This window comes from Cyanistes caeruleus, chromosome 5 (assembly GCF_971803275.1).
Source record: "Cyanistes caeruleus chromosome 5, bCyaCae1.hap1.1, whole genome shotgun sequence".
Taxonomy (NCBI): domain Eukaryota; kingdom Metazoa; phylum Chordata; class Aves; order Passeriformes; family Paridae; genus Cyanistes; species Cyanistes caeruleus.
The window spans coordinates 59,497,804-59,516,632 of NC_141705.1; the positions used below are offsets into that span (position 1 = coordinate 59,497,804).

The following is an 18,829-nucleotide window of genomic DNA, read 5'->3' on the forward strand; positions in this document are numbered from 1 at the left end:
CATGCTCTTGTGAAAAGTCCAGAATGTGGAGACTGCCCAAACCCTGTTTTTTGTGACATCAGACCAATATAACTAACTGTAAAAGAAGAAACTTCTCTCTCACTTGTCCCTCTGCACCAGTATGTTCCCAAGAGATGTAGAAACAAGAGTATCTTTAGATAATCCATTTATTCATTTGGCTGACATCCACTGTGGAACTAAAACATATCTGTTCAGGGAGACTGATTGAAAATGCACTTGCACAAGGTAAACAGAGGGTGAAATGGTCTCAAAACAATTCAGTGTAAGAATTATTGAAGGATGGTAACATTTCTTTTGCCTAAAAAAAATTACTAGGCTGTCTTACTTAATTCTTTCACTTCCTCCACACCTGGAGGGCTGATACACCTGTAACCAGTTTTTTGTTTTTTGGGGTTTTTTTGTTAATGTTTTTTTGTCTTTTTTTTCTTTCTTCTTTTCCCATAAAGAAGCAGAGGTTCACAGCTGATTGGAAGGAGCAGGTGGAGGAAAGAGAACAAAACCATACAGTGTTAAATGAAGGAAACAAAAAAAAATGTTTTGGTCTGCTTTGCACTCAATACTGTAAACTAACATTGTTAATGACACTGTTTCCACATTTTTTTAAATTCAAGCATAGAAGAAACCACAAAGTATTTTATTCTACTGCTTCTAAGTACTGTCAACGCTTACCACTGTCAAGCTTTTCTTCATTGTTGATTTCCATGACCACAAACTTCTCACAGACTGCAAACGTAGGTAAAGTGGAAGAGATGAACTGTCCAAACCTTGATATATAGAGAAAAAACATCACTCATTGATACGACAGATGCATTCTCATCTACCAATAATTCACCTTAAAGATAAACATGACACCAGTGACAGGGAGATACTCAAAAATGTCTGCTTTTTTACATCTGAAAATTGATGAAAATGGTCTTCATTTAAAGTTAATAGCCAAAACATAAATTTACTCATAGTAATTAATGGAATATTTGCAGACAAGTCTGCAGGTAAGGGACCCTGAAAATGCTAAGATTTGGGAAAGGGAACTGGGAGATACCACTGTGTCCTAGTGAAAGAAACACCTCAAGTTAAAGGAGAACAAAACATTATTCTCAACCCCTTACAGCTGAACGATTATTACATCAAGGCAGTGGTTACTCAACACTGGAAGAACATTTATGCCTACAGCTCGAGGTTATGTAACACAGGGTCATGGTTTTCCATGACAGGACACTGATGTACCACTCCAGGAAAGGAGATGCAATATATTCCTCTTTCCTCTGCAGCTAACCTGAAATGATCCCTAGCTAGTGCAACTTTTCCCAAGTTTTGCAATATTTTTGATTTTTTATTTCCAGGAAGGAGAACAGGGAACACTGGTCTCCAGTCTGTTCTGTAACCATTTAAGCATAAAATCAATAGTTTTATTTTTGAATCATTTTTTTGTCCTGTATAATTAAAACAAAGACAGGTAAGATGCTCAGGTTGAGGCTTCTGATACTTCTAATAGTGCTTAAAAGTAAGAAGCTGAAACATGCCCACACATATACAAAGAGCTCCCAAACCCTGCAGTATTTTATCCATTACCATTATAATGAAATGAGAGATGAAAAAAATCAAGTTATCAAGGAGTTAAACTATTTTTAAAGCATTTCAAATACTCCTGTACATATGAATTGCAGTAACTAGTGTAATTTTCATCAGTCAGAATTAGCAGTACTATATCTGACAGCCTTAAATACCTTTTTACACAGTGATGATTAAGAAAAAATCTGGAACTAAACCTTGCATTCAAGATAGTAATCAAAACTGCATTTTAACCAGAAGTATTTTTTTAGCCCATTTCAAATAATATTAAATGGTATTCAGGAGGAGTGCTTTAAATGAACAAAAGGGCTTCAATTCAGCACCTTCTCTTTTCACCTGTAGAACATTAAACCAGTTTGATCATTCAACCATGCTTTGTCAGATGCAAACTGAAAATCATATGCAAATCAAGGCTTCAACATATTGCTGATGTCTAGTTCAATCTAGTTCATAGAGAAAAAGAACAAAAATCAGTACATGAGCACACACTCCTCAGCAGTATGACCAAGTACTTTTGACCAAGGTAACAGAACAAAGAAAGACAGAATTATCCAGGTGTGGGATACCTGAGTAGGTCATAGCTGCTGGGGAAGCCCTGAAGCAGAAAGCTCAGCACATTGCTAATTGCAGCAATAGTGGGCTGAGACAGGGACACGTCTCGAAGAGTCAACAGCAGTCTTGGGATGAGCTGGAATTCCCTCATTAACTTTGCATTCTTCGCTGCTTCGCTGGAAGAAGAAAAGAAATGAGATGGCCATTTAAAATTGGAGTATCCTCTAAATATCACCTAATCCTGTAAATCCCATTACTAGACTTACATACCTTGACTCAGTAAGGAGTTCAATGAAGTGCTCAAATAATGACAGATGAAGCTCATATGGTGCATGAAGCCAGACCTGAAATACAGAAAAAACAGTATTTTTTGTACACAAATCAACTTGTAGGTTAAAAGCAAGCATTAATAAATCAAAAGTTATGAAGAGATTAGAATCATTCATACACATGACTACCTGCCAATGAAGAATGACACATTGGCTCCAAAAACACTCTCTGTAAGGGTACCATGCTGAAAACATATAGAAGGATCTAGACAAAAGGTCACACACTGTCTTTTTGTACAAACTTTAAAACAGACAGTGCAATGACTCCAAAGGAGCTACTGGGGTTTACAGGGCTGTGTTAAATTTATTTGGTTTAAGTGAAGGTTCATATCTTCGTAAAATTAACTTACTACCTTCTGCCAATATTAAACTCAAGGTCTATCCTGATTTTATTTTTTACCCAGTATTTCCTGCACTTAAATTATTTTTATTTTCTCTGCCAAAATAAATTATTTTCTCTATCAAAAAACCCAAATTATCAATTGTTCAATCAATAGAAGTAATAGAAGATATAAAAGCCAGAAAACCCACAGTCACAGCTGCAAATCTTAAAATTGATTTGCTATTGAACAAAGCATAATCAACACCTGTGCTCTGGCGTATAAATATGGCTTAAATTAAAAACTTTCTAGCTTTTGCTTTTCTTCTAATCTGATAATTTAAAATTATGAGAACAAATAATTTAATTTCCCTGTTCTGCATGAGTATGAACATCTAATTTATCCAAATTGAGTGAAATACTTGGGTCCCTGATTTTTGAATAAAGTAAATAACTAAATAAACCTAAAAAAAACCTGAAAAAAACAACAGCCAAAATCTCAGACTTTTGGAAAGTTTCTTCCTAAATAAGGTTTCCAAGAGTGCTTTGAAATATTTGAATAGACACCTAAAAAAGGAAATAGTGAAGTCTATTAAGTCATTTGTGCAAAACTGACTTGCAATATTGTCAGCATCTTATAGCTGGCTTCACAGTAGTAGTAGGGTTTTTACTTATTTACTTTAATGTACCTGAGTCAGAATTCTTTTAGTCAGTCTATGTCAGGTACAGATAATGCCAAAGGAGCACACACAGAAGGTTAAGTTCTTGGAATCTTTTATCAGCTTCTACTGCATTAGCATTTCCCTCTGACGTTTGCTACTTTCCTTACTTTAACACAACATTTAAATATTTCATAGGTCATGCAAACAGAATTTTAACTCCCTTACTATTAACCTTGCAGGAGATGCATGATAAAGTGATTCCCATGTGCTATGTTGAAAGTTTATTTCCCACTTTTATTTTCAGGGCATTTTTCATGCCTTGATATATGTACTGCAGTAGAACACAGAGATGGAAAGAAATTGATGAGCAGAAAACTACAGAATGTTATCTTTAAAACAACAAAAAGCATTAACACCTGTGGCACCCATCCATTGCTTGTGCAGTGATTCAAGCCTTTTCAAAATGAAAAGTTACCAGTAACCTTGTTGCTCAGCTGCTTTACTGTACTATATAAGAAATAGAAAGTTCTCATGATAACACCCTAATTTGCTACTGTTGAATATTTAAGGTACACTATCAGCACCTGACACTATCTAGCATCATTATCCAGCAACATAATCACTTTTCCGTGCAGCTCTACATACTTCAAAATCACATAGCAGGTCCTGGAAGGCAGCAGAATTTGGGATAATAGATGTCTCGTGCCCACTGTCAACAGTTCCCACCAAGGAAAAGGTCAGGTGGAGTATGTGGCTGTTCAGAAGGGACCGTTTCTTCTTTAACAGCATTGCCAGCAGCTTGAACAAGTAAACAGAACATGAATTAGTCCTGTGAGCACACAGCAATGTTGTATAAGCATGCAGGAGACCAGCTGAAATGTCTGTGCCCCTTTTGAGAAAGACCTTAAAGTATGTCTGCTGGTTGATACTCTTGATGGAACAGTTTGAAAGTGGCATTACAGTTCATTACAAAAGCGGCATATCAAGGACACTCTCCAGCTCATAAAACATCTGCTTATACCACAGACAGGATCTAGGCCCTGAGGATTAGGGACACACACCACCCTCTCAGCTCTCTGGCAGTCAGTCACAGTTTAGGACAACACATTCTTCAAACTGTTGTGTTCCTGGACAGCAAACATGGACATGGCAGACAAATGGAGCAGGCCTAGAGCACTGCATGCCCAAATGAGAGATATGTTGGTCCTGAAAAAAGGTAACATAAACCTGAATAAGCCTCTTTTTTTTCTTGCTACATTTTGCTTCCCTAGGCATGACTGCAGTCCCCACTTCTGCTCTAACTTCTTATAATCTGGGCTGTGAAAGAACCATTTGCCAGATTTACTCTTACAGTTTCTTGTCTTCTTAAGCGAACTTGTTTAAACACTCAACATTCCTGGCCTGATCAGCTTTACCATCCTTATTGAAACACTACAGAAACACAGATTTCTGGGAATGTCCTTCAAACCACACTATTTGCTGATGTCAATACAAGTGGAATGTAAGGTCATTTGTGATGATCCACTGACTACTCATGGTACAAGAAGGACACTGTCTAGACTTGTTTGGTCACAGTAAGCCAAGGTCTGCACCAGGCTCCTTGGAATGATATGTTTTGATGTAACTGCACCAGGCATTAGCATTACAAGGTTTGTAAATACAAAGGCCAAATCACAGAACTTTCCATTCCAGTAAAGCAGCTTCCATGAGAAACATAAAATGCATTGCTCATGTGAAGACCTTTTCAAATCAGTCAACCAATCCTTCTGCATAACTGATTGCCTTTTCCCCATCCCAATGAAGAATTAATGTCTTCAGCTTGAAAGGAAACAGCACTAACTACAAAATCCGTGCAGTCTCCTTTAAAGGATCTCCTTGAAAGAATCCTTCTTTCTTCACTTGTTTGGGTTTCTTCATGTGTCCTTATCCTGTCTCTTGCTGGTACATCAGAGACACAAACTCCCGGGCTTGCAGGGGTGGGTTCAGTATCACAAGAAAAGAATCACTGAAGCACGATGTTGTGCTCTTCCGTGCTGTTACTGAAGGTTCAGTTTCAGCAATGCAGCCAAATGTGCACAGCAGCTTCGCAAAAAAACTTTTCACCCTCTACTTTAAAAGATGTCCTAAATAACTCATCTATGTTAATTAACCAAGAGCTCAAGCAACTTTAAAAGAGAAACTTGGGTTACAACACAACTAGAGATTTCCATGGGAACTGTGATGACAAACAGTGAAATTCAATTCAATCAGCCTGGTCTGTTTTAAGACATTTCTTGCATACCTGATAACCTTTGATTCTTTCCATCTCTTTGCTGGCCAGTGGATTGCTCTTTACCACACAGACCAAGGCTTTCACAGCTGCATACAGCCCTTCCACATCTGATGCCATGGCTACAAGTCCCAAAATAGCAGCAGCCCCACCGATGTACTGCAGTGTAGTGGCAACAGGTCTGGGGACAAATGTTCTTACTCCTGAGCACAGACAGAGAAAATGAATTAGAATATATTCAAATCTTAATTTTTGCAAGACGTAATTGTGAAAACATGAAAGCAATTTTCTAGCATTACTTGAATTATAAAAAGAATGTTACTAGAAGAATTCTGACAATTCTTCTTATAGCACAATATTTTATAACCTAAGGTAAAGTAATTGAATATATTTTCATAATGATGAATCATAAACTGAAACAAGCATCCCATGTGAGAAAAAAAAAGTTTATAATTTATCCATAAAATATAAAAATGTTCAGTAAATACAATGATTCACTATTAACATTCATCAGTCACATGATTTATCTTCCAGACCTAAGTTCTTATTCACAAATAATTAATAACTGTAAAGCATAGTAATTCTTAAGTGCTCAACTCACCCAGATACCCTATCAAAGCTGCACCAATGGAGCGTGCCGGTCCATTCAAGTGCCCTGCTGAGTTATGTAGCAGCTTCACAGGTGTGGCATTTTCATGAGAAGAAATTGCCAGCTGAAGCAAACAAGAAAAAAAGCAGGGGTTGAAGGGAAGAGTTTTTTTTTTATGCAAGCCTAAAACTCTTATGAATTTTTCTACTGTGATAAGGAGTAACATACAACAAATCCAGATTAAGCCTTTCTTCTCAGGAGAGATACTCCGTCCCTCTGATCATCTTGTTGTTCTTCTCTGGACTCACTCCAACAGGTCCATGTCTTTCTTGTGCTGGGGACCCCAGAGCTGGATGCAGCACTGCAGGTAGGGTCTCAGCAGAGCAGAGCAGGTGAGGCCCTCCCTTCTCTGCTGCCCATGCTGCTTTGGATGCAACCCAGGACACATTTGGCTTTCTGGGCTGTGAGTGTTCATGGCTGGGTCATGTCCAGCCTCTCTTCCACCAGCACCTCAAGTCCTTCTTGGCAGGACTGCCCTCAACCTGCTCATCCCCAGCCTGGATTGATACCAGGGATTGCCCTGACCCAGGTGCAGAACCTTGTACTTGGTCTTGTTAAACCTCATGAGCTTCCAATTAGCTCACTTCTCTGGGCTCACCTAACCCTGGAACTCATCCAGATCCCTCAAAATGGAATCCTGTCCCTGAAGTGTGTCAACAGCACCACTCAGCTTAGGTTTCATCAGTGAATGTGTTGAGGGACTTGATCCCTCTTTGTCATTAATGAAGGTATTAAATAACTGGTCTCCACATGGACTCCTGAGGGACGGCACTTGTCACCAATTTCCACTGGGACTCTAAGCCATTGACCACTACCTAGTGCATGCAACTGTCCAACCACTTTCTAATCCATCTTAACAGCCCACCCATGGAATTCATCTTTCTCCAGTTTGGAGAAAAGGATGTTGTGGGGGGATCATGTTAAAGGCTTTACAGCAGTCCAAATAAATGACTTCTGTAACTCTTCCCTTGTCCACAGATGCAGTCAGCCCACCATAGAAAGCCCTAAGATTGGCCATCTAGGGCCTAGAGAAGCTGTAAACTCTCAGGAAGTACTCAAGGTTAGGCTGGAATGCACTTAGAGCAGCCTGATACAATGAAAGATGTCCTTGCCCACAGGACAGGGATTGGACTAATTGCTCCTGGCTGCACTGAGCAAATTGTCTTGAAGTAAGTTAAAAGAAAGGAAGAAGTCATACACATTAACCAGATGATTTCCCAACATACCTGTTTGGCAATAGCTTTACTATCCAACTTGTTGTAAACTTTCCTTATTTTTGCCACTGTAAATGAAGAAACTGAAAGTGCATAGAGACCAAAGGAGACCTTCTCTTCCGGTACCAAAGATACTGGCGATGGATTGATTCCTTCAGACTTTGAATCTTTACCTTAAAGACAAAATAGGAGTTCCCTTCACTAATGGTTTTGTTTTTCTTTTAAAATTGAAGAATAAAATCTTAAGCAACTTATACTGCAGAATAGGTACAAAAGCAAGATTTTACAAATAGCTGAGATGTGATACTGTCCAGCCTAAGAGCTGTAAATTTCCCTTCCTTTCTGAAGGAAAACAAAGCAATCAAAAACCAGAGAAGCATTTGGTAAATCTGCATTCACTTCTGACAACTGGCTTTTTACTACAGTTTGCTAGGAAAATTGCCTTGGAATGCTATGAAAGATGCAAGATTCAAAGAGAATATATAACCATATCTTTAGAATTTTGTATCCTTTCTAATTTTACTTTCTACAGATAAATATAGCATACAGTATGAATAATGACAGCTTAAAAAATTTCTAACTGGTTTAAAACCAAAGGGAAGAATAAAAGCATTTCCACCATAGCTCTGTACAAAAATTTGGACTTCTATCCTCCTCTTCAGCAGCTGCTGATCTTCTTTCTATGAACAGCAAGCTTTTCCTCTCTGCTCCTGCATACTCTCTCACCTCTTCTGCCAGTGTGCACACAAAGATTCCAGCACAGCCAGCCCAAGTTACCAGGTGCCACCTGACATGTACTCACATGGAATATAAACTGCTTGGAAGCTCCCGACATAGTTGGGTCCCAGTTCATAAATGGTGCTGACCCCTGGGACAGGCAGCACTTCCTCCAGGAAGTGTGTGGGGCCCAGGCGCCACACCAGGGAGGAGAGCTGGCGCTGTGCGGGCGGCGTGCCGATGTAGGCGTACACGGTGCTGACCACAGGGGGGTTGGCAGAGCCAGAGCCACTGGGGCTGCTGTGGATGTAGTGAAGCTGTGAGGGAGCAAAACACAGGCAAGTTAGTGAGGGATCAAGAGTAAGCTGGCAAGATCAGAAATTTTGTCCAAAAATGGTTTTGCAAGCCAGGGGAGGATATCAAATGATTGCTGCGTAACACAGGGTATTCTGACACTGTACTGAACTAAATAGGGAAGAACATTAAACAGAAAGGAAATGAGAAGACCAGAAGTAGCTATCAAAAGATGAAGGTGTGTATGGAAACACAGGAGGAGAACATGAGAATTCTGTGCCTAAAGAGACTGTATCTTGATTCTAAAGACATGGTGCTCAAAGTAGTGTTCACCCCTTTCCTAGCCTTTGGAAATTACACCATCTCAAGCTAAAGTGCAAACGTGATGAACTAATTTCAGCAAGGCTTTTCAAAAAATTAAACAAATACATGAATAAGATCCTGGCCAATATATAAAGATAGTAACAACCTCATAGCTTTTTTTAATTTACCTTGTAAAAATTTTGTTAGCATCTATTGAATGTAGTCATGCAGAGCCAGAGAGATGGCTAGATAGACACTCATGCATTACAGCTGTCAGCATAACTAGTTACTGTAGTCCTCCCTCGTGCAAAAGGAATATCAGGAGGTAAACTTTAAAGTCAACATGCTGATTTACCTACAGCAGTACAGTAACATTAGCTAGTTTAAACCCCACACCAGTTTAAAAGCTAGTTTAAAGCCCACACGTGCCAGGTGTCAAATGATGTTTGGGTATCTGTTACAGCTTGGGAATATTTTGTGCTCAGTGGACAGGTCCACAGTGCTCTTCACTGCTCTCTGCAGTTTCTTCCACCTGCCAATGAGGTATTGACCTTTGCAAATAAATATGGTGTTTGCTCGTTGTTCTTTGTTTTGTAGCTTGAGTTGGGTTTTTTTCCTATTCTGTTGGGGGTTTTGTTTTTGGATGGGGTGGTAGTGGTTTATTTTGTTCTTCTGTCTGGTAAGTTTTTTTATTGCACAGAGAGAAAAATCACTCCAACCAGTAAATATGACAATTGAAAGATTTATTTTACCTTAACAGTGTTAACAAGCTGTCCATCGAGATAGAGTGCAGCTGTGCTGTTCTTCAGCATGCCTTTACTCATGACCAGAACTAGGTGATGCCACTGGCCTTCCACAATGAGGTCACCGCAGCGGAAACGGGCACAACAGGGAAGAATTTCGTAAAATGATGATTCCTCACTAAAGTCATCAACTAAAGGAAAAGGACCAGTTAGTGGGCACCAGCAGAAATGTTACAGGAGCTTAAAAATCTCAGGATATACTCAGAGTTTTGACAATTGTATTTTACTTTTCACCTTCTCCCTTCCCTTCAAAATTTTAGCCAGAATTATTGGCTCAAGTTCTTATTTTCTCATGCTGCCATGCAAGTCACAGAAAGCTCTTTTGTTGTTGTCCTAAACAAGTTTCTGCAGCAGCAGTCACCAAGAAATGATGTCTCCCCAAACCCACAGAGCTATTTTCCACTTTTCTCACACTGTGGAGAGGATGACACCCACAGTCACACTTTTTTTATTCCAAATTTTGCATCACAAAAATGACCCTTACTCTACTTAAAGCTGTCCTAACATAAAAAAAAAAAAAAAAAAAAGAAAAAAGATTTTTAAAAATCCCCCAAAACCCAGGGAATGTTTCAATAGAACCCAGGTACTTTTCAGATTCCTCTCCATTCTTTCATATTGAAGGAAAAGAATCCATTAATCCTCTTACCACAACATCTGCCTGCACAGAACTCATTTCTTTAGAAACTACACAAGGAAAATGTTAAAAGCACAGCACTTAGAACTAACGTTCAGATACAAAAATAATCTCAAGTTTTTTCTTGGCCAAACATCTCTGAGCACAATTCTTGCTCTCAAGAAGGGTCCTTAAATCACCTCATTTACTCTTACAAGAGACTGTCAGCACTTCCAATCCCTGTGCTGTGCACAGCAATTCCAGTCTCAGTTCTTCAGCTCCCTACCTGCTCAGCACTCAACAGTACACCACCAACTATGATTTAGACACAACAGGGTAGCACTTGAGTGAAGCAAAGTATCCTGGTTCAATTAAAAACCAGTCTTTACAGACAGGCACCTTCAGATCTTCTCTGAAAAAACCCTTTTCAAATCCAATCTCTTTCGGGGAGTTTGATTATAGGTGCTTACTAAACTAAAAACATGAACTATAGCTTCAGTGCAGGCTAAAGCAATTAGTGTGAAGATAAACTTGCTTCATTCTCTAAGAATTTGGTCCTCTGAGAAAGAAAGCACTGTCAGTATCTTCATAATTTAGGAGGTTTAATTTCTAATTTATATTATATGTTTTCAGCTCTCAAGTTTCAGGTTTTGAACCTAAGAAGTTTTCAAACTTCTAAGAGAGACTGCTGCAGTTAATGATGTGAATGTCTGCTTACAGATTATTCCTTATTTTCATGGTAACAGTCTGCTTAGCTGTTTGTGGGAGGTTTTTTTTAATAACAACAGTTGTATGCATTCTTTATTAGTCTGCCTACTCAAAAGTAAAGAACAGAAGCAGGAACAGGTTTTTGACATTTGGGCTGGTCTGGTGAAGAGTTAAGCCTGAAACATGTGCAGAAGGCTGCCCTGCTCCTCTCATCTCCTCCACAGACTCAGTGTGTAACAGCCTGTCAAAAACAACCACTTTTGGAGGCTCCAATGGAGGACAAGGCTGGAGACAGGAGACAGCTCATCCTCAAGCCCCTGAGTGCACTGATAGCTCTCTCTAGCAAATTTACTGGTATCACCAGCTTCACTTAGATCTTTTCCTATCTTTCCTATCTTTTCCTTAGATAGGAAGGACCAAATTCCTCCTTTGGTTACAGATATTGAATGGAGATACAAACTGTTTCTGAAAACTGACCACAGCATCAAAACATGAAGTGAATGACTGCCTTCAGAAAACCCTCCAGTACTGGGACTATCCAGACTGAAAAAGCCTTCAACCTACTACTTTACTATTTCTAAACTTCTTCAAAGCAAAGACAGTTAAAATTTGCACCTCAAGACCTCAAGAGATGATGTCTAAAATGAATGACACAAGATAAACCAAAGGCAAAACCTTTCAAAACCAATGATGTAATCCCCACTCTGAATACATGATACCTGGGGTTTTGGCAAAAATTTTTCTTTTATATACAGACATCGAATAGTCAGAAATTATAAAGTGCCATAAATTAATGTGTACATTTTGCATTTGCCATTATCAAAACCCATCAGGAACTGGTGAGGCAGCAATGAAAGTTCCAACACACACAATTCTTTAGGATACTGGGTTTAAAATAAACTTGCTGTTGCATCCCTATATTATATGGTCAGCATTAGCCAATGATGTGGCACAACTCTTACCATAATTCTGAAGCAATTCTTCTTTAGTTGAAACAATCAGTGAGCGGTCTTTTGCCGAGAGGACAATGGCAAGGCAGACGTAATGCTGCTCTGAGGAGTTCGCACGCCGCACTACAGTGAGGAGTCTCACAGGATGATTATTGGGAGGTGTACTAAAGTGTTCAATACAAAACCAAGTTGAGTAGCTTAAACCAGATGGTGGTGGGAAAAATCTTTCACCTAAAAATAAAAAGAAAGCCCACTACATAGCTGCAGTAGGTAGTACTTAGGATGCCTACTTGATCCTATTCTTTTTTTCATATCAGCTCAGGTAATATCAGCTGTGTTTTTTCAGATGCTGAAGAAGCCTCTGTTGAGGGAATATCTCTCTACAACACACATATGACTCCCAGGATATCCCATAATATCTCAGGATGCTCCCACTAATTCTATTTTACTGCAGTAAGCCTTCACCTTAGTTTTTAGACTTAATTTTTTTAACTAAGGGACCACATTCAACTAATCCCACAGCATACCAGGATCCTGTAGGGTCAGTAACGTACAACAATGTGTAAAAGTGATAGCGAACAATTCAGACGGGTGTTTTGTGATACTTTGTGCAACTACACCTGTAATAAATGCAGTCAAGCATTCAGCAGAACAAAGTCACAAGTACAGCATTACAATTTATTCCACATTTCCTATGCTCTACACACTACTACTTCAACCTCTTCCTTAATGCATCTGGGTTATTATTCATGCACCTTGGTTGATTACCATTTAGCCTTCTACTTTACGCTTTGCATTTTAAAGCAATCAAACATTTATATTTTATATTGCTTTTCATTGTCTTGAGGGCAACAGGCAACAAAAACACACGCACACACAAAAAGAAGACACAAGAAGTTCTTGATTGTGAGTGCACAGCGTTCAACACTTTACTATCAGTTTATGGCTAACCAAGAAGTCTAAGAGAACTAAACATCAGATACAAAACAGCTTGTTACCAGTCATACTGGAGTACTCACCAGTTCCAATTCCACTCACAACAGCGCCATCAACAAGTCCTGTAGTAACAGCATTATTTGTAGGTGCATTGTGGGGAGCCAGACTTGGCAAGAACAGGCAGCTGTTAAACACAAGACCAGTGAGACAGTGGAGTTTATGGACGTCAATGTAAGCGGAGTTCAGTGCAAACAAAACACAGCTTAGGAAAATATACCATAAGCACACATGCTTTGTGTCTTTCTGTAGTAATGAAAAACAGGAATTAATTCTCAAGATTGCTCATTATGAGTCTGAATTATCTCTAGCATAAGCAGCTTTGGCAGTGAATGCCTTTGGTGTGACCATGCCCACGTGGCTCTATAGCCTAAGATGCTCCCTGTGGGCACCCACATATTTCAGCAGCCTTTGAGTTGTTCTGAACCTTCTGAAGCGACTGGGTCAGCTAAATAGTCAAAGGATCTAGCAACTGCAGACAATGATGTTCTTATCTTAAGAAAGTATGCCCTCACATTACCATCATATTCCACCTATTTAGCTATGTTTGGTCCTTAAAAGAGCCACTGAGGCTGTGGACACAATGGAAATCAATATAAGGAAAAAAGTTCTTATTTTTCTTAAATTTATTATAGAAGTCTTCTTAGTTGATTTGCTGAAATTACAAGAAATCACAGCTGCATTATGTGAATTACTTCTGGATATGTTACCAGCACCCACAAATCTCCTGAAGCAAACATAATGAAAATTCATTTTGCCAGTCTATTTCAAATTCTTAGGTCCAGACAATTTTCTTTTCTCTTACTAAGGATGTAGAACACAGCTCAGAGGAACATTTGTTTTATTAAAAAAAAAAAAAGTCTGTCCCTGACTGTATTGGCTATTAAGGCTAGATGGAAAATGGGAGCTACATCCTTGCTTTGCAGAGCTGGAAAGAGAATGTAGAGAGCATTCTATTCCGTTTTTATAACCGGAAGACCAAACATTTTCCTTAAACAGATGTTGAGAATGGTGTCATGTTTTCATCTTCTGAATAGTTAAATCATATTACATGATCCTCATAAAATGCCTCACTCAGCAGGTGTTAATTAAAGAGAAAAAAACAAGAAAGTAATGCTGAAAGAAAAAAGGAGCTAAGCATGATATCCAGGCTATGCCTCCAGTTGATAACACTGGGATTCGGTTATTTGAACTCATCACAGCTGCCTTGTCTGCTTTACTTGTATTTCTGATTTGCCCACTTTCACATTTTAATTTTCTTCAGCAATTTTAAGTGGGTCTCAGAATACCTGCGCCATCCAAATGTCATACATAAATCCCGGCAACGCTTCAAGGGTATGTTTGCATTCCTTTGCTCCCTTTTCAAAGGGATGTAAAACCCAGAACTGACAGGGTCATATCAGTGTGTTAATTGATTAATTAATAAATTAATTTTTTCACTTTCACACACAGCAAGAAAGCATTTTTTATTAAGGTATTAATGAATGAGAAGGTGCAAATTTATGTGACTTGAAGCATTTCTTTCTCCTCTTTAAAGAGTTCATTTGTTCCTTTCTTGCAAACAGTCTATTAAAAATTACAAGCATTCCTTTGGAAAAAAAGGAAGTAAGCAACGCTGCACTGTGCCCCATGCTACTCGAGAGCACTGCAGGACCTTACCCGAACCCTTCCAGAGATGTGTCAAACTCGATGAACGCTGGCGTCACCGATGAGCCGTGAAGCCTGATATCATGTGGGGTTGTCATGGAGACCAAACACTTGACTCTGGTCAGGGGCACTGTGCTCCCTTCTGCCGGCTTCAGCAGGCTCTTGCTTATCCGATAGTGGCTGTCCTCGTGCACACCGAAGACACTGTCTGGACCCAGACCTTCCATGGAAGTGACTATGCTATCTGTAGGAGAAGCCAAGAAACAACAGAGCATTGAAAAAGGGAGGCATTTACAGGCTCTTTATTTGGACCTTTCAAGTCCAGTGGAATAGCAGGATTGTCTTCACTGTCAGCTAGTTCAGCCTCTCAAAAGATAATGAGCTGGGCAGCATTGCTTGATTATAAAAATGCTCAACCAAGGCAGAAAGATGAGTGTGCAACACACCAAGGAAAGTTTGTGATAAAGCCAAGAGGCCATCCCATTACCTAATGCCAACACAGTATCCTTTTTGCAGAGGCTCCTCTTCAGATGTATTCCTGCTACCTGACTTAATAGGCAGCGAAAATTCTGCTTCATGCTTTTCAGATGCAATAACTCTGAGCTAGAAGTCTCAGAGCTCTTAGTAAGGAGAACAGCTCAGTAAACTTAGGTTAGGCAATTTAACATAACTTGTGGTATTCAGAAGGGCGCCTTGTAGTCTCTTTCCTAGGCTAAAATCTTTCTAGTCTCACATTTTCACAATTTTCGTTGTTTATTTTCCCTAGTAATAATACCGTAATGCAAATATATACATATACATATAATATAAATGTATATGTATTGCAGTGGCCAAGAGATAAATTGAATCTCTTCTTCTCCCTTCTTTCAAAATTTACTGAACACAATAATAAAGCATGAATTCAGTTAATTTATTTTGTTCATTTATTTCATGATTTAATGCTTAATCAGTTTCATCTAAGATACTCTTTTGTTTCTTTTAAATAACTCAAAAATTTCAATTAAGGTATTTTTAATGATATGTTACAGCCAGCCATACAATGACCAAACTGACACAGAAATAAATATCTCATGCTTTGGAAACTTGTCAACAATTTCTTTGTATTGTAATTTACTGCAACTACAACTCATGGATAATAATAGAAGATTGAGCAGTTATTTTATCTGACGCCTTACTGAACCCATGAGAGATACTACACATATATAATGACTTGTGATGTGCACATGAAAGTAGCTGAGAAAGAATAAAATTAAATAACTACCAATGCAGGACCTACTCAAGACTTAAAACCAAACTACTACCATATTTAACAGCTACTGTTTGTAAAATAAAAACCTATAATTACCTTGCTGGATATATATTCAATATAAATACTACATTCCCTCTGGTTTTAGAACTTTTCTAGTCCAACTGTTTTGATGATTTCACATTCATACAAAGCTGGGGTAAAGATAGGTTTATATGGATAAGTATGCAATTGGGGGACATCAGTGAAACATTCTTTACACACATTTTTAGCACTTCAGCACCTACTTCTCATTTCTGGTTCAAAACTCAGTGAGCTGGGTTTGTGCACTCGGTACTGTTTCAACAGCTTTTTGTCCCAGGCTCCGCAATTCAAAGGATTTCCCAAGCGTAAAAATTCCCTAAGAAAGAAAATAAAAAATTTTGGAAGTAATTTTCTCTATTTGTTTGCTTATGGTGGCACCAAATCTAATAGCAATTTTAAAAAAGAGATTAATTGCTTATAATAAACATAACTTTTAACTAAGAAAATAAACCAATGCATAATTATGATCCATAACATATTTGATCCATTCAAAATGATTTAATTTTGCAGCACACGTTCTCAAAAGTTGACACTATTTTAAATAAGCAATTTTAATAAAGTAATTCATCATAAAATACAGCAATTTTGGTAATTCACTTCTCCTTATTTAAAAACCTGGCAGGAGGCCATTCATGACATTCGATGATGCATGTTCAGCAAGCTGAACTGTTCTGGAGAGGTAGATCGTAGGCTGAAGTAAGTGACCTCAGTTTTGTTTTTCCAGTGTGTCCAGTGTTGTTTGACCAGTGTGTTTGGTTGGGGGAATCATTTCACAGCTATCAATACCCGTATCTCTAGATAACTATAGTATCTCTCCATAGAGCTATCCAGGCTATCAGTGTCTATGCTTAGGGAAGCTGAAGTCCCTGTAATGTGACTACCACCAAGACAGCTCCTTGAAGAATCCCTTCTGACACAGCTGCATGCCAGTGAAGGGAACTGAGCAGCTGTCCTGACTGCAGGTCAGCCAGCCAGTGATCCACAGGAGATAATACAATTACATTCCCTCTTACAGCTGAAATCACAGAATCCCAGGACAGTTTGGGTTTGAAGGGACCTTTAAAGGTCATTTGGTCTAAGCCCTCTGCTGTGGGCTGCTACAGCTTTCACTTACACTAGGTGGTTCAAAGTCCTGTCTAACCTGACCTTTCCTGAGCAGTTCCAGTGATGTGGCATCCACAGCTTCTCTGGACAACCTCTTCCAGTGTCTCACCTCCTTCACTGTAAAAAATGTCTTCCTCATGTCTAATTTAAATCCAGCCTCTTGCAGTTTAAAACCTATGGCATTGGCCCTGTCACTACAGGCCCTGACAAAAAGTCTCTCTCTGTCAAGAGACAATCTATTTGATGAAAAATAAAATGGGATCTTGTGTTATCACTACCACATCAGGTCACTAAGGCTCTCTACCATGGCCAGCCATTTAGAGTGAGCCAGGGACAGTGCAGGCTACAGGGCTCAGTCCAACTGAACTTCAGGGCTATCCTTCTGACCTCAACACCATGGGCTGCAGAGCCTGGGAGGCCAGCCTTTCAAACATCCTTTGGAGCGGTGGATGCAAGGAGTGGTCCTCATCTGCCAGAGCAGCGCTGCATCTTTGCAGAAGTCGTGCATGGAGCCCAGCTTCACACATGACTTGCTGGTTTCTCTCTGTATGCACCAGAGATTGCAGGATGTTGGCCACTGCCAGCTGGAGATCCAGTGCATGCTGAAAAAGAGAACAGCACAGGGCTTGAGAAAGTGCAAACTGAGGAGGAAAATGGAACAAAGGCTTTATACGTAATAATAGAAAAGAAACTACCATTAGCAATAATTACCTATATTTAAATATATGTGCACGCATTTGTGTGTTTTTGGGGGATGTATGTGCACGTGTCTGTGTGAAGAAACACTGTACAAAAAGGGTAACTAGTTAGGCAAAGGATTACCAGAACTGGTAACTATGGTCAAGAAAAATAATTCAGGTAAGAATGGTTAAACTAAGCTCTACTTTTCACCAGCAATGACAGCCAGCTTAAAGAGAAATAGGAACTCTTATTTTTATGACTATTAAACTATTCCTAGTAAGTTAGCTTAGAAACATAATCATTTAGATTGGAAAAGACCTTTAAGATCACTGAGTTGAACTCTTGATCCAGCATGGCCTAGCCCACCACTAAACCATGTCTCCAGGTGCCATATCTACATGTCTTTTAAGGACTTCCAGGCCTGGTGACTCAAATAGTGCCCTGGGCAGCCCATTCAAGTGCTTAACAACCCTTTTGGTGAAACCTAAACTTCCCCTGGCACAACTTGATGCCATTTCCTCTCACCCTATCACTTGTTTTATCACTTGGTGAGAGTTTTAGAGAGAGATAAGGAACTTCCCTGAGCCTCCTTTTCTCCAGGCTAAACACCCCCAGCTCCCTCAGTTGCTCCTCACAGGACCTGTGCTCCAGACCCTTCCTCAGCTCCTCTGCCTTCCTCTGGACACACTCCAGCACCTCAATGTCTTTTTTGTAATGAGGAGCCCAGAACAGGACACAGGATTTGGGGTGCAGCCTTAGCAGTGCTGAGTACAGGGGGATGATCACTGCCCTCGTCCTGCTGGCCACACTATTGCTGATCCAGGCCAGGAAGCCATTGGCCTTCTTGGCCACTTTGGCACAGCTGGCTCATACTGTAGACCAGCACTCCCAGGTCTTTTCCAGCCACTCTTTCCCTGGCCTGCAGCACTGCCTGGGGATATTGTGACCCAAGAGCAGGGCTCAGCACTTGGCTTTGTTGAACCTCAGCCCATAAATCCAGCCTGCCCAGATCCCTCTGCAGAGCCTTCCTGCACTCCAGAAGATCAACACTGGCTGAACTTGGTGCCGTCCATGAACTGACTTGAGCGAGTATTTGATTCCC

The 18,829-nt window shown here is 39.6% G+C and overlaps 1 protein-coding gene across 26 annotated transcripts in view; it reads right to left on the bottom strand.

The window, feature by feature from the left end:
- WDFY3 (WD repeat and FYVE domain containing 3) overlaps positions 1-18,829 on the bottom strand; it is a 157,489-nt gene that overhangs the window by 42,394 nt on the left and 96,266 nt on the right. For all 26 annotated transcript variants that reach the window (XM_086889639.1, XM_086889634.1, XM_086889636.1 and 23 more), the window contains 14 exons: positions 17,434-17,648; positions 16,146-16,258; positions 14,625-14,856; positions 12,992-13,092; positions 11,985-12,203; positions 9,651-9,832; positions 8,387-8,618; positions 7,597-7,757; positions 6,323-6,434; positions 5,734-5,924; positions 4,098-4,250; positions 2,413-2,486; positions 2,157-2,318; positions 691-785 (listed from right to left, as the gene is read on the bottom strand). In XM_086889639.1, coding sequence (XP_086745765.1) covers positions 691-785; positions 2,157-2,318; positions 2,413-2,486; positions 4,098-4,250; positions 5,734-5,924; positions 6,323-6,434; positions 7,597-7,757; positions 8,387-8,618; positions 9,651-9,832; positions 11,985-12,203; positions 12,992-13,092; positions 14,625-14,856; positions 16,146-16,258; positions 17,434-17,648 — 2,242 coding nt within the window. The remainder of the gene's footprint in view (positions 1-690; positions 786-2,156; positions 2,319-2,412; positions 2,487-4,097; positions 4,251-5,733; positions 5,925-6,322; positions 6,435-7,596; positions 7,758-8,386; positions 8,619-9,650; positions 9,833-11,984; positions 12,204-12,991; positions 13,093-14,624; positions 14,857-16,145; positions 16,259-17,433; positions 17,649-18,829) is intronic.